This window comes from Miscanthus floridulus, chromosome 10, assembly GCF_019320115.1.
Source record: "Miscanthus floridulus cultivar M001 chromosome 10, ASM1932011v1, whole genome shotgun sequence".
In the NCBI taxonomy this organism is placed as follows: domain Eukaryota; kingdom Viridiplantae; phylum Streptophyta; class Magnoliopsida; order Poales; family Poaceae; genus Miscanthus; species Miscanthus floridulus.
Window position 1 is genome coordinate 33446583 of NC_089589.1, and position 14289 is coordinate 33460871.

Sequence of the window (14289 nt, forward strand, 5' to 3'; positions counted from 1 at the left end):
CAAAAACACACGGCATACCCTGACACTCGGCAAAGTTCTAACGGCAGGGCGGCGCACCCAACGGCCGTCAGATGGCCGCCGCACGCCCAGCGCACGTGACTCACTTTTGCCGAGTGTCCGTCTTTGCCGAGTGTTTTGTTGTAGTTTGCCGAGTGTTTTTTATTAGGCACTCGGCAAAGTAGTATTTTACCGAGTGCTATATGTTTGCCGAGTGTTTCATTAAATGCACTCGGTAACTGGTATGTTTGCCGAGTGCCCGATGGAATGCACTCAGCAAACCCTCAGGCACTCGGCAATTCTACTGTTTCCGGTAGTGTTGGGCACGACATGGAGGCGACCCTGGAACTGCTTGGGCACTCCATGCCCCTCCATGAGGGGAGGCGGCGTGCACACATACAAGGACGGCTTGTCAGGGTCTATCGCAAGGGATGGGTGGTCCGGAAGCACCACAGACAGCACCTGCAGCTGCCCGTGCGAGATGTTCTCTAGCGTCGGCGGTGCCACGGCCAGGACATCGCCGGAACAAGCGGATCACTCGGCCTCGAGCAGCACGAGGACGGACGGATGTGGCCGGTTGACCACGCGGCGCTTGGCGGCGGGGAACACAGAGATGGGCTCGGCCGAGGGCAGCACCTCCGCCTCGCGGAGGCCGAGCGCGGTGGGGTCCTCGGACGCCGCGGGGGCCTCATCGTTGTCGCCAGCTGCCCCATCCCTGTCCCCCGCCGCGCCGTGGACGGCGGCGGCGTCCTCGTCGGCGGAGTCGGAGTCGGAGGAGTGGTCGGCGGTCGCCGCCACAGTGGCCGAGGTGGAGGGCTTGGATGGGGACGCGTCGGGGTTGCGCTTGCGCTTGCACCATTTGAGGCGCGAATTTGGGAGAGTTAGGGTTACCGAGGCGGAGGCGAGCGTTAGGTCCAGCGGTAGAGAGTTTAAAGGGTTTCAAGAGGGGGATGGACGCACCGACCTGAGGTCGACGAGGCCTTACAAGGCATCGGCGGCGGCGGCGACGACGGCGGCGGAGGTCGACGAGGCGAGCGGGAGTGACAGGGGAGTGAGACGAGACGAGACGCGGGCGTGGTCGGAACGAGTCGACGGGGAAGGAGGAGGGCAAGCACGTGCGAGGGAGGCTGCTCTGCTCCCAGCAACGGCTGGACATGGACCGGGCATCGCTGACGAAACACCGGTAACTCGCTTGTTATCGGCTTGGCTCGTATGAATTTTTAATTAACGAGCAGCTTGTGTCAGCTCGGTTAATTAATGAGTCAACTTGTGAGCCGTTCGTGAACCAAAACGAGCCAAGGTAATTTATAAGACAACAACCGTAATTGGCGCATATATCCCTCAGTCCAGCTCAATACAACTTTAAACAGTCCATATATCCTTCTGCTTATGGTCCAAGACGATTAAACACTAAACCCTAAACCAATAGATCCCATGGCCCCATCCAGTCACCCCACCGGCCTACCCTACGACATTATGTTCACGCCAGATGAGTCCAAAATTTATATGCATTTTGTTTATTCCATTTTAAATATGCATGTGATGTATTTGTTGCTAACTTGCAGTTATAATCTATATGTACTATGTTTTTTTGCTTTGGCTCGCGAGCCAAACGAGCTAGCTCGAGCTCGTTAATGAGCCGAGCCGAGCTAGTCTTCTGGTTCGTTTGTATAATGAGCCGTAACAAGCCGAGCCATAACGAGCCGAGCTATAACAAGCCGAGCTGGCTCAATATCCAGCCCTAGATCGCTTAACCACTTCGTCGCACGCACCCAATGTTCCACTTCGAGGCCCAGTGGGATTGATTGGTTAGAAATGGCCATGTTCGCACGTGGGAGAAAACCGAAGCTGGCCCAAGTCCGGTATCCCAAACCTGTCCAAACTTCCCTTAAAAAAACTGTCCAAACAACCTTGCACGATCATATGCTCCTGGTGTGGATGTAGGCCTACGACAACGACGAATGAGGAAGCAGTTGTATCCATCCAGGGCTAAATCGCAGACGTCGGTTCAGAAGTTTGAGAAGCCGCATGTCCACCGCCACTGATGATCCAATGAGTCTTCACATGTCATCACTATGATGTCCCATGAAGAACTACTAGGAAATTAAACCACATGATGCATGTTATCAAATATACAATTAGAGCTTAAATTTTATTTTATTTTTTGAAAATTTACTGTCCATGTCTCGATGGCTAAGCAAGAAATTGCTACTGAGGGAACATTTTTTTTGCAGTTTGCACGGTCGGCTGCATGGTAATCCATGTTGCGCTATATATGGGTTTGTCTTGGTTTGCATCCTCCATTTTATATCTGGCCCAACTTCACATTTTATGAGACCAAGTAGGATTCAGACAATTCTAAGTAAGGGAAAAAAGGTAGAGCATAATTTTAGGAACAATAGGAAACTCGTTTCATTTTTCTCTAAGTATTTTTAAATGCATGTTTATTCAAAAAAAAATATTTGGATTTTCTTTGAAAACCTATTTCTACAATTTTTATAACATTGGCGATTTTAGGTCACCGGAACGCTAGAGCTTACCCTGAGGTCTGCACCTCCTCTAAGGCATAGTCTTATCAGTGCTTGGCGTGGTTTGACCGCCAGCCCTGTGCAGAACGGGGTTTCTTTGTATGCGAGCACGTTTACTCTCCGGTGATGCATGGGAGTGTCGCTCCAGACAAGGATGTTTTGCATGTGTCTGAGGCTTATGAGCACCAGAATTCTCCAATGGTACACCAGACTTTTGTGAGAATCTTTTAACTACCTGTTTTCTTACCTTTGGGAGATGGCCAGTCGGACCGCCTTGGGGCCGGTTGGACCACCAGGTTTGCATCTCGTGGGAAGAAGAGGGATAACGACTAGTTTTGGTACTCTCTATATATAGAGGAGTGGTCGGTTGTGGAGCTTCTCTTGGCCACTTGGAAAAGTTGTATAGTTGGTGAGAGCTCTATTTCTACTCCTCCGTAAGAGTGCAATATTTGGACAGTGGAGAGATCGATTGAGTGACATTAGGTAGTTGATTTGCAAGCGGGTTTGCTTGTCACTCTTGGAGCTTGCTGACTCCTAGACGACTTAGAGTTTGTGGCTCTATGGAAGCACCGTGTGGTGATTGTGCAGTTGCTTCGAAAATTGCTTTTGAAAGTGCATCCAAGTCCCCTAGTGGGTTTTGGTGGTTAGATGACAAAACAATTAAAGAACTAATTAGTTTGGTGAGTGCTTGAATAGGTTTCATTGCTAATGAGCATATCCAACTCAAGTCATGTACTACATGAAGAAGAAACAAGCATGATTGATAAGGCAAAGAGAGAAAGAGAAGAATATAGTTTGATCTCAATAGTGGCTTTGCTTTGCATGGACAAGAAGAGATTGATAAGTTAATTGGTATTGATCAAGTATCAAAGAATGAGTCAAGAATGCATGAGTGAAGAAATTTCAAGATATATAATGGATATAAGATGATCTCAATATTGCTTTGATTGTATGGACAAAGACTTATAAAATCACTATGCATTAGTACTAATCAAGTTGGAAGAAGGAAACTATCAAGAGAGAAATGCTATTTATATGCAAATCCAACTTTATTCCTTGCTAATGTCAAATGCATATTCCTTTGTTTTTTTATATATATGACTAAGTCATGCGGAGTACATTTGCCAAATGTATACGTCTCTCCTCTGTTAATGATTAACATATGTGGTTGCCTAATTCTACTGTCTTTGTTAATGGTTTTCATATTTGAAATCTTTTGTTTCCACCATTATGTTTGAATCTTGTTTTCACGATTGTAAGCTCTTTAGAAACTAAATATGAGATACTTAGAACCACCAATGTTGGCCAACGGAATGCATATACAATATATAGATTACATGTCATCGTCATTGGAGCACGAACATTTTACAAACTAAACAAAGCTACTGACAAGATTTATGTGTCTCACCAACATTACAAAGCCATATGTAGTTCATGTGTCTAAAAAGGTCCAGCTTATCTCTTCATCTATTTTTGCTTTTCTTTGGATCAAATAAGAATACATCAAGTTCAATAATTTGATGAGCCATAGGATCAATCTTGCAACGTGAGTACCGAACTCCCCAGATGGCATTTTTCCCTCTAATAATAAAGAGCAGTTGGTGATGGAGCAATTGAGGTGTCCTTGGATCTCTGGCTTAATGAAAAGATGACTTGAAAACCTATAGAAACTAGGAAACTTGTAGCTGTAAAAAGTTGTAAATTGAGTACGGTAGCTTTGGCGAACGGATACTGTCGTTTGACGTCGACATGCCTTCTTCCTTTCCAGTGAAACCTCCAAATCGTGCGCAACCTCGTCGCAGGCCTCAGCCACTCCGCGATGCATTCTTGGAAGACAAGGATGCACGTGTATACACCCACGAACCCGTAACTGAGTGCCCTCGTGGTCGCCACGGAGAGCAGAGCCGCCTGGAAGGCCAGCATCATGCAGACGAGCGACACCCACAAGAGCTGCAGCGCCCACGCGAAGCTCTTCCACGAGCCGGCAGAGCGCGACGCCTTCCCATAGACGAGCAGGATCACCGCCACGATGGACGTTACCACGGCCCCGGTGTTCAAGAGCAGGAAGCTCTTGAAGATAGTCTCGTCCTTGAGGTTCGCCTTGCCGTCGTCGCCGTACCCACCGGGCAAGTTGAACCCGGCGGCGAACGCGGCGGCGACGATGAGGCCGGCCACCACCGCGAGGCTGTCCGACGTGTTCTGTATCCCCTTCCGCACCATGTCGCGGCCAACCCACTGCTCCAGTTGGTCCTGCCTCTGCGGCCGGAGCTGTGCCCCGTAAGCGACTAGCGCGACCACCAGGCTTACCATTTTGAAGAAACTGATGGTTGATCCGGCGGCGAGATCAAACGCTGTGTGACCATCGTTGTTCGGAACATTGGCCCGCACCTTGGCGTTGTGTAGCAGATCCTCCACGATGCCGGTCGATCCCGCTGCCACCGCGAGGTGGAGAGGCGTGTTCCCCTCCCTATCCTGCGCGTCCAGGAGGCCGCGCAGCATGGATTTTTTCTTGGTGGCGAGCGACACCACCGAGGAGCGCTTCTCCCGGGCCGCGGCGTGGACGAAGGTCCCGCCATTGCCGTCACGGAGCTCGGCGGCGTCGGGGCAGCTCCCTAGCATGTCCGTCACGACGCGGTGGTGTCCCATCCGAGCCGCGACGTGGAGAGCCGACAGGCCGCTCGAGTCCTTCTTGTACACCGTTCCCGGCGGCCCGGCGCGCAGGATTGCACGCACGATGCTGCGATCGCCGTCCGACGACGCGAAATGGAGCGGGCTGCTGCCGCTGCAGTCGACTTGGTCGGCCAGAGCTGGCCTCCATTCCAGTAGCAGGTGAACCATTTCTGCAGGCAACGCAAATGATCAACACATTAGTTCACTGCATTATTTTTTTTCTTCCAGTAATACCATTAAGAATCCAACAAGCAACTAACCTGAGCTCTGGAAAACGGCAGCGTGCAGAGCATTCTGTGCGCTTGGCCCCATCGATGACGCGTCCTTGCACTTGGGAATAATCGCTCTGACTGCTGACACCGAGCCGCTAATTACAGCCAAGTACAACGGCGACACGCCGGCGTTGTTCAGCTCGGCCGCCGGTTGTGCCGCCGCCGAGACTAGCACCTCCACCGCCGCGCAGTGCCCGTGCCTCGCCGCCAGGTGCAGGGCCGTGTCACCTGCCTCGTTCTTGCATCCCAGAATGTTCTCGCCCCGGTCCCTGGCCAGCTCGACGAGGACCGCGACTGCCCTGGCGTGCCCAGCCCTCGCCGCGCAATGCATCGGCGTGTCCAGCGCAGAGTTCTGGCGAGAGAGGAGGCCCTGGTCCTTGAACCTGCGGTAGAGCTCCCGGATCAGCTCATGGTGCCCTTGCTCCGCAGCCACGTGTAGAGCGGTGTTCCTCTCCGCAGTCAACTCAAGTATGTCGCACTGACCGTGCATAACAACGCCTGAAACGGGTATTCAGGAAATTAGTACAATAACCGAATTCGTGTGTCAAATGACGAGTTCAATTGGAGCCAAATTCATCGGATAGGTTAGGGACCTGGGTTTTCAAGAGAGGAGCCCTCAAGTCCCTACTTTTTGATTTGAGGGCCTCCTACTTTTAGGGCATGATTTTTTTTTATTTGTTATAGAAGGAGCTCTCAAATCTATTCTAATAGACACTCGCACATGTGCTCAGTCATTCTCTATTCTTCCCTCCTAAGCTACACCAGTGTGTGTGTGTGGGGGGGGGGGGGGGGGGGGGGGGGGGGGGGTTGGGGGGGAGGAGAATAATGAGGGGGATGGATCCGACAATGTGTCTATACATAGAAAGGGAGTCGCTGGGGAGTAGGCTGGGGAGAGGCATGCCATTAGTGGAACCGAAGGGGAGGACGACAACAGGAGAGTGAGAGTAGTAGTCACTGGGGTAGGCCACACAGAGCGTTGGGTGGGTGGGAGGGACGTAAGAAACAACGCACCCGGCAAGACGAGTGTCAGGAAGTGTAGCGAGTGCTCGAGCGAGCTTAGTTTCACATAGGTCGGGGAGATAAATGATTGAAACTGAAAAATATGGGCCTCATCTAGATTCCCGAAAATGAGGTCCGATCCCGTGGGGAGAATTTAAGAGCCTTCTATTTTTATGGGGTCTAAATAGGAGCCCTGCTCAACCTGTGTTTTTTACCTGAGCTTTCAAAATATGGTTTAGGAGCCTGTTTGAGGAGCTACTAGAGTTACTCTTATTTGCTATTTCACTACCAACTCATCAAACAACTATCGCAGAAGCTTGCCGGTGCCTTAGTATTCAGCTCTTTCTTCTCTGTCTCATCTTTCACCCTTATTTGCTCCTAAGCCACCTACCGCACAACTACGTGCTTTTTATTTTTGTGAGAATTATACAATTCTTTCCTTTAGTGCGTTATAGCTAGATGATGATTACCATGGTAGCTCCAAAATGAGTCTCCAAAAGTAATATTAAGATTAATAATAACAGTCATTTTGCCTTGGTGCTTTTATTTTTTTGGAAAACTTAAAATAAATAAAAAGGTTAAGATATAGAAAGATTTGAAATTTGCACAGTAGGTTGATGCAATTTATTTGTTCTCACCTAAAATTATAGATTTCTTTTATTTCAAAGAAAGGTGGTGTGTCCCGTATTTTTGTGGTAGTTGTGTCGCCGTGAAATCAGTTGTTGTAAGTACAAGTGTTCCGATAGAAGGCATCATGACGGGGACATGCTTGGAAGTCTCTTTGACGTTGCTTTCCCATAAGAAGCCATCTACATTTGATTCGAATATTGACCGTTCAAACAGTCAACAAAGCCCCCGTTTGCTGGTCTAAATCTTGGCTGAAACTGGCTGAAAAATACTGTTCCGACTGAATTGTTGTGAAAGAAAAATACTGTTTCAACTAAAAAACAAACCGAACCAGTCACGGGTACAGTTTACCAAAAGGCCCGCGGGCTGATGGTCCGACCAAAAGGCCCGCGGGCTGATGGTCCGGCCATGGCACATGATTCTGGCTCGGCCTAGGTATGGCACGGTCTGGGTGAGTATTTCTTGCCTAGCATCGAGTCGTGCAGTGCCGGCCTGACCCCATCGAGTCGTGCCCTCTGTGGGCCCGTACTATGTCAGGCCGAGCGGCGCATTTAATTTGGTCATTTATACATGGGTGTCGTACCATGCACTACATGCAGTATTTACGGACACAGGTACGTGGCTAGAAAAATCTGCTTGGACCAAACAACACTCAAGCATCCAGTTCTGGATGTCTGGGTCAGTATTTCTTGCCTAGCAAGGCAATGCCTGTCACATTTCCATACAAACAAGCGCCCTGTTCGTTTGGGCTTGTTTGGCTGATAAGGCATGACTGAAAATACTATTGACTAATTTGATGTGAGAGAAAAATACTGTTCGTTGGCTGAAAAAGTACAGCTTATAAGCCAAACAGGCCCAAACGAACAGGGCGAAGCCCAGATTCTATAGATTGTGCATAGTTGAATAGTCAACGATGTGACAATAATGTCCTCCAAACAACTTCTCCAAATTTTGGCTATGGAGAACAACTCCATGCTCGTTTCGCTGAAATTTGACTTATGCTGATGCTTATGTTAATTTGTTAATAATATTTTGTTAGTACATTAAAAAAAGCCAAAAATGTCTTATAATTTGTAATGATAGGAGTAATATTTAGCTGCTAAAAATTAGTAAGATTTTGTTTGAATTCTCTCAGCTAATATGTCAGGCTAGTGTGACTCCAGTGTAAACGGATGTGTGAGCACTAGTGGCTTTAGAACACCCAAATCTGAATTTGTTACCTTTCCTTCTATGCCAACCTACCATTCATTAATGTATTATTCCCTTTGTTATGAAATATTAGGGATTCAACGTTCAAAATTTGTACCAAATATATGGTATTCTAGGTCTCAATCATCCTCCCTTCTATCCTTTGTCTTTTTACCAAAAAAAATTGAGTCTTTTAAACTTAACATCACCTAAAATAACCAGCTAGTTATTATTGGCCAGGACTCAAATTCAAATATTAATTCTTGGAGCCAAATGAAGAATTTGGAAGCAGAAAGAAAAGAAAAAAAAGGTTTATGTCTGTTTCGTTAGTTACCAGTGGCTTGACAGTCTATCGCAGCGGCGTGTTGTTGCAGAAGCAGCGCCGTGACCTCGGCCATCCTCCCTTTGTAGACGGCGAGATAGAGAGAAGGGCACATGTTGCCGACGACCATGCGCTCATGGTCACATTGCGGCGGCTGCTGCATCGGCGGCGGCGTTGCCTTTGCAGGCGAGCCGGCAGGCGAAGCACCGGTGGCAAGCTGGATGGACTGCTGCTCAGGATCCATCCGGCCTGTGAAAGCGGTTTGCAGCTCGCTGCGCCAGGCGAGAGTGGAAAGCATAAATATATAATAGCGTAATTAATGTGACATTTTGAGATGGAGCATTATATGTGCATATATAAATCTCAATAGGAACCAATAAACAACCTTAAAAGAAAGTGAAGGAACATTGTATATATATATATAGCTTTCATGGTGACTAGGAAGCGTGTCAAGCGTAATATCACTGGACGGTCACGTGAAACCTTAGATTCATTCATGGGTGCTGCGCGACCGCCCAAGTCCGTCGCCGTCGCCCGTGTATCCGTTTTTAGTTTTGTTTTTTTTTCTTACCCGATCCCGTTTCTACTAAAAAATATAGAACAGAAATGCTATACAATACACGTGTGTTTTAACAAAAAAAAAACACACATGAATTTTTTAGCAAAAAAAAAAACACACGGCGAGAGCACGCGGCAGTGCAGCTGCACCAGCAGTGCGCTTTCTGTACCAGCAGTGCGGCACCAGCGGCGCGGCACCACCAGACGAACGGGTAGGCAAACCGCTCTGTAATTTATCTTTTCATAAACAAAATGTTTTCTGTGATATGTGATCTATGATCTGTAGATCTGTGATCTTATGATTGTCTGAAGGTAGAAGAAAGCTAGAGATGGAAGAAGGATGAAGACGATTGGATCTTAATCTTATGGTAAAAAAAATTATGCGTTGAAATTACGTAAAACATATCGTTATCCAGTAGATAGACTCAATACAGAAACAGGAACGGGAGAGGTACCCGTCCGTTTTGATGCCTAGCCAGCCGCTCAAAGACCCTGGCCAAACCAGAGCTGACCACCTGGCCCCAGCCCGCCGACGTGGTGGCCCACCAGTGGCCAGTCAACCTCCCACCTGGACCCCGCGTGGACCCAACCAGCGTCGCGTCTTGACCACCCGCGTCCGTCCCCTTGCCGGTGCGAACGGGAGAAATCTCCCGCGCGTGCCTCTTCCCTGCCCTGCTGCAGCTTGGTCCCATCTCCCTCCGTTTCCCGTGCATAGATGGGAATGCCCAGCCGCGTGGATCCCGCTTTGACCGCGGCGTGCCGGCTCCCCTTCGCACCGAACCCCGTGCCCGTGCCCGGTTTGCGAAACCCATCGTCGCCGCCCCTGTTTTCGCGTGACCGCGACCGCGGTTTCGGCTAAACCGCTGGGCCCTGCCTGTCCTCGCTTGTCCCTGCCGCCTTCCCTCTGAGACCGAGCACGCGCGCGCGAATTGGAAATTCGCCGGCCCCGTCGCTTCGCACTTGCACCCAACTTACCCAGTGAGACCGACGAAAGGGCCCCACTGCCAGATGGCGCTCAGGCACTGGCCAGTCAACCTTCAAGAGGTCCCCCACAGCCGCTTGACCCAGCGCCGTCCCAATTTTCCCGCGCGCGACGACGCGTTTGGGGAGAATTGGCGCTGGTTGCCGACCGAACCTACTGCACCGGCCCCACCTCATCTCGTCTCGCGTGCGTGGCATGGAAAACAACCGGCGCCGCGCCCCTGGTTTGGCGAATACGCCGTCGCGTGGCGTGCGGCCAGTGGCCATCTCCCTTACCGCCACACGCACGGCCACAAAGACGGCAGCCACGCATGCTTTCACTCTGATCCCATGCGAATTGGGAGACCAGCCCCGCGCCGCCCGTTGTGGACGCACGCGAGCCAGCGACGCGTAACAAACCCGAGTGGCCGCTAGCCTCCACCAGCGGATCGCCGGATCGATCTTTGCCTTGGCACATTTGTGCTTCTTCACAGTGCATATCCCGGCCCCACACGACGTCAGCACATGCACTGGACCGAGACCAGGTGGTCGTCATTCACCATTCCCTAATTTATGTGTCGACATCGACAGGTGGCGGGGCCCATTACCTAGTCCTCATTCAATTACGTTCCGAAAATAATGCATTTCAGAAGTCCAGGTCACGGGTTGCATAGTCAAAATTAGTTATTTTAGGCAGATAGATTTGTTGCGTACTCCCTTCGCCCTAAAATACAAGCCATCCAAACATACAAAATTTATCCTCAAATATAAAACATTATATTACATTGAATTAATTATTCATTTAATTCTCCTCAAAGTTGGTATGATCAATTTAGTTGAAGTGATTATTCGCAACTGTAATTAAAGGGCCTGTTCGCTGGTTGAGTTCTAGGCTGGTTTGGACTGGCTTGTGCTGGTTCGTTATGAGAGAAAAATATTGTTGACTGGCTGGTTTGGGCTGGTTGAAACCAACAAGCAAACAGGGCGAAAACAACCAATCAACACAGCTCTCCAGGTTATAACGAAGGTCATTCTCAGCGGAAGTTTTATGGGCAATAAATAAGGTATTTTTGGTAATGTGGCAAAAGGAATTAATGAGGTGAGAGGTGAAATGAGTTTCATGGGATAAAACCATGTGTACATTGTTTCCAAGATAGTTTGTGTTTTGCATGTAGCCTAGAAAACAATAAAAAAATGAAACAATGCATTGTATAGAAGTATTTCAACTATAAATTAAATGCTCTCTTGGTTACGTGGCATTATTGAAAACACCAATATGAAACTCTCTATTGAAAATAGCCTAAGGGGCATAATTTAATTTCAAAACTCATTGATAGTTGGTATCCATGTTCAAAAAAATCTTAGGTGGCATGCTAATTAATGATAGTGAAACTTCATGAAACTCTCCATTGAGAATTAGCCTTAGAGGGTGTTTGGATCCGGTGACTAAAATTTAGGAGGTGTCACGTGAGGATGTCGCATGGGGTGTTCGTATACTAATAAAAAAACAAATTACAGAATCCATCGGTACTCCACGAGACGCATTTATTAAGCCTAATTAATCTATCACTAGCACGTGTTTACTGTAGCACCATATTGTAAAATCATGGGCTAATTAGGCTTTCAAAGATTCATCTCGCAAATTAGTCATAAACTATGCAATTAATTTCGTAATTAGTCTATATTGAATACTCCATGCATGTGTCCAAACATCCGATGAGACAACAACTAAAGTTTAGGATGAGCAACCAAACACCCCTTAGTCCGGTAGGAGTTTCATGGGCATCAAATGAGGTGTCCTGTCAGCATTTTTTATGATGTGCCAAAGAATTAACGAGGAGAGAGGTGAAATGGGTTTCATGGGGTGGCATGCTAGTTAACGATAATGAAACTTCATGAAACTCTCCATTCAGAATAGCCATAGGGGCTGTTTGGATCTAGTGACTAAAATTTATGAGGTGTCACGTGAGGATATCACATGGGGTGTTCGTATACTAATAAAAAAACAAATTACAGAATTCATCGGTACTCCACGAGACGAATTTATTAAGCTTAATTAATCCGTTATTAGCACATGCTTACTGTAGCACCACATTGTCAAATCATGGACTAATTAGGCTTCAAAGATTCGTCTCGCAAATTAGTCACAAACTATGCTATTAGTTTCGTAATTAGTCTATATTGAATACTCCATGCATATGTCCAAACATCCGATGGGACAACGACTAAAGTTTAGGAGGAGCAACCAAACACCCCCTTAGTCCAGTAGGAGTTTCATAGGCATCAAATGAGGTGTCCTGTTAGCATTTTTTGTGATGTGCCAAAGAATTAACGAGGAGAGAGGTGAAATGGGTTTCATGGGGATAAAATCATGTGTACCTTATTTCCAAGATGGTTTGTCTTATATATGGCTAAGAAACAACAAAAATATGAAACTATGCATTGTATGGAGGTATTTTAACTATGAATTAAATGACATTTTACTTAGTGGCATTCTCGAAGACATTGACATGAAATCCTCCATTGAAAATGACTTATTAACGAGAGAATAGCGTATCTTTTTAATACTGTGCCAAAATTTAAAACTACAACCGTTGCGAAACTGAGGGAATAGTAGTGGTGATGTGGGATGTGTGTTTCTGTTGTAGCTTTAGGCACATTAAATAGCTGTCTCCTAAGATTTTTTTTATGATATGATAAGAAAATAAAGAAGAGAGTACATGGTTTTTAACTTTTGATGAGTTATAAAATTAAATGTTATGAGAGCCTATGAAACAACAAAGATGAAACAATGCATCATAATTTCATCCTTATTTTGTTGATGTGGCATCTTGGAAACAACGATACGGACTGGCCTGACACAACCAATACTTTTCCCAAAAAAAAATATAATTAATACTAGTTTGATCCCTCAACTTCAATAAGACAATAGGTTTGGGTGTGACCTATATATTGTAAGATGTGATGGAATGTAGCTAGAAGCAAAATAAACCCATATATAACAATTCGTTCCCAGTTTAGGCATCACAAACCATTTTGACTGAAATATAAATATTTCGGAACCCATTAAAACCGCACAAATCCACCGAAATTTCAAAAAGAAAAATGAAAAAAATGATAACCCTGGCTTCTTCTATCCTCCCTCCCATGGGGGGTAGTTGTCCAAGTTCCAACCACACCTCTGCAACTCAGCCGCGCAGGCGCAGCATGATGAACTCTGCTCTTCTTGTAGGCTCGTCACATCCCACGAAATTGTGGCCCTGTTCGGCTTACCCTATATTTGGTGGCTTGTTCGGCTTCTTTTTTTAGCTGGAACAGTATTTTTTTCTCACAATAATTTAGCCAGAACAGTGTTTTTCAGCCAGTTTCAGCCAAGTTTCAGACCAGCGAACGGAGCCTGTATTACGGTCGCAAACGGACAACAGCTCTTACGGCCGACAATGACTACGCCCACCACAATTTCCGACGAATCCACATACCTCGAAAGTATCGATCCGGGAAAGCCAAGTGAAGAAACCCAAGCCCTTGTTTAGTTACCCTCAAAATCCAAACTTTGATACTATGCAAAAAGAAGATTCCCCGTCACATCAAATTTGCGGTACATGTATGGAGTACTAAATGTTGACGAAATCAAAAACTAATTGCACAGTTTGGTTGTACTTTGCGAGACGAACGTTTTGAGTCTAATTAGTCAACGATTGGACAATTATTACCAAATATAAACGAAATGCTACAGCGCGCTACAGTAAAAACACATTCCGGCGGCGCCAACTTCGCCAGCCAACTAAACGGGGCCCAAGATGGATTTGCAGAGATGTTGCTCGTAACACCCTAAAATTTAAATTTTTGGAAATATAGCTAAAATGAACTAATTCGGAGTTTATGCGCTCATGAAAACATAGAAAAATAAAAAAAATCATTAAATTAAAATTCATCATAAGGTTTAGCAACATGTTTGTGCATGCAAGCCCTTGCATTTAATTTATTTGGTTGAGTGGTTTTGATTGAAAACTTCAAATGGTTTAAATTGCTTTTGCAAATGAAATTAAAAATGGCTTTGAAGTAAAACAAAAGAAAGAAAAGAAAATTTGAAAATAAAGGAATTTTTAAAGTTGTAAAATTTATTTTGAGAACTTACCAAAATTTCTTATTTTTAATTAAGTTGAAA

At 46.5% G+C, this 14289-nt stretch overlaps 2 protein-coding genes and 1 pseudogene across 2 annotated transcripts in view; all 3 read right to left on the minus strand.

The window, feature by feature from the left end:
- The window catches only part of LOC136488374 (SWI/SNF complex subunit SWI3C homolog), a 30325-nt pseudogene extending 29336 nt beyond the window's left edge, over positions 1-989 (minus strand).
- LOC136486473 (SWI/SNF complex subunit SWI3C homolog) overlaps positions 1-1079 on the minus strand; it is a 112701-nt gene extending 111622 nt beyond the window's left edge. The window contains exon 1 of the mRNA XM_066483374.1: positions 1008-1079. The gene's annotated coding sequence lies outside the window, so the exon portion shown is untranslated. The remainder of the gene's footprint in view (positions 1-1007) is intronic.
- A 2881-nt stretch (positions 1080-3960) lies between these two features.
- Positions 3961-8923, minus strand: LOC136489977 (ankyrin repeat-containing protein NPR4-like). Its single transcript, XM_066486479.1, has 3 exons — positions 8616-8923; positions 5456-5965; positions 3961-5365 (listed from the first exon to the last, which is right to left on the minus strand). The coding sequence occupies exons 1-3, from the start codon at positions 8899-8901 to the stop codon at positions 4107-4109; spliced, it is 2055 nt and encodes a 684-aa protein (XP_066342576.1). The 5' UTR covers positions 8902-8923; the 3' UTR covers positions 3961-4106.
- Between the last annotated feature and the right edge of the window lie 5366 nt (positions 8924-14289).

Bases quoted from the DNA above. Each gene is read 5' to 3' on its own strand.
- LOC136489977 (XM_066486479.1), bottom strand. From the start codon at position 8,901: ATGCTTTCCACTCTCGCCTGGCGCAGCGAGCTGCAAACCGCTTTCACA. The intron at 5,966-8,615 runs GTAACTAACGAA...TACCCGTTTCAG, and splicing joins GATAGACTGTCAAGCCACTG to GCGTTGTTATGCACGGTCAG. The intron at 5,366-5,455 runs GTTAGTTGCTTG...CGTTGCCTGCAG, and splicing joins TGCCGTTTTCCAGAGCTCAG to AAATGGTTCACCTGCTACTG.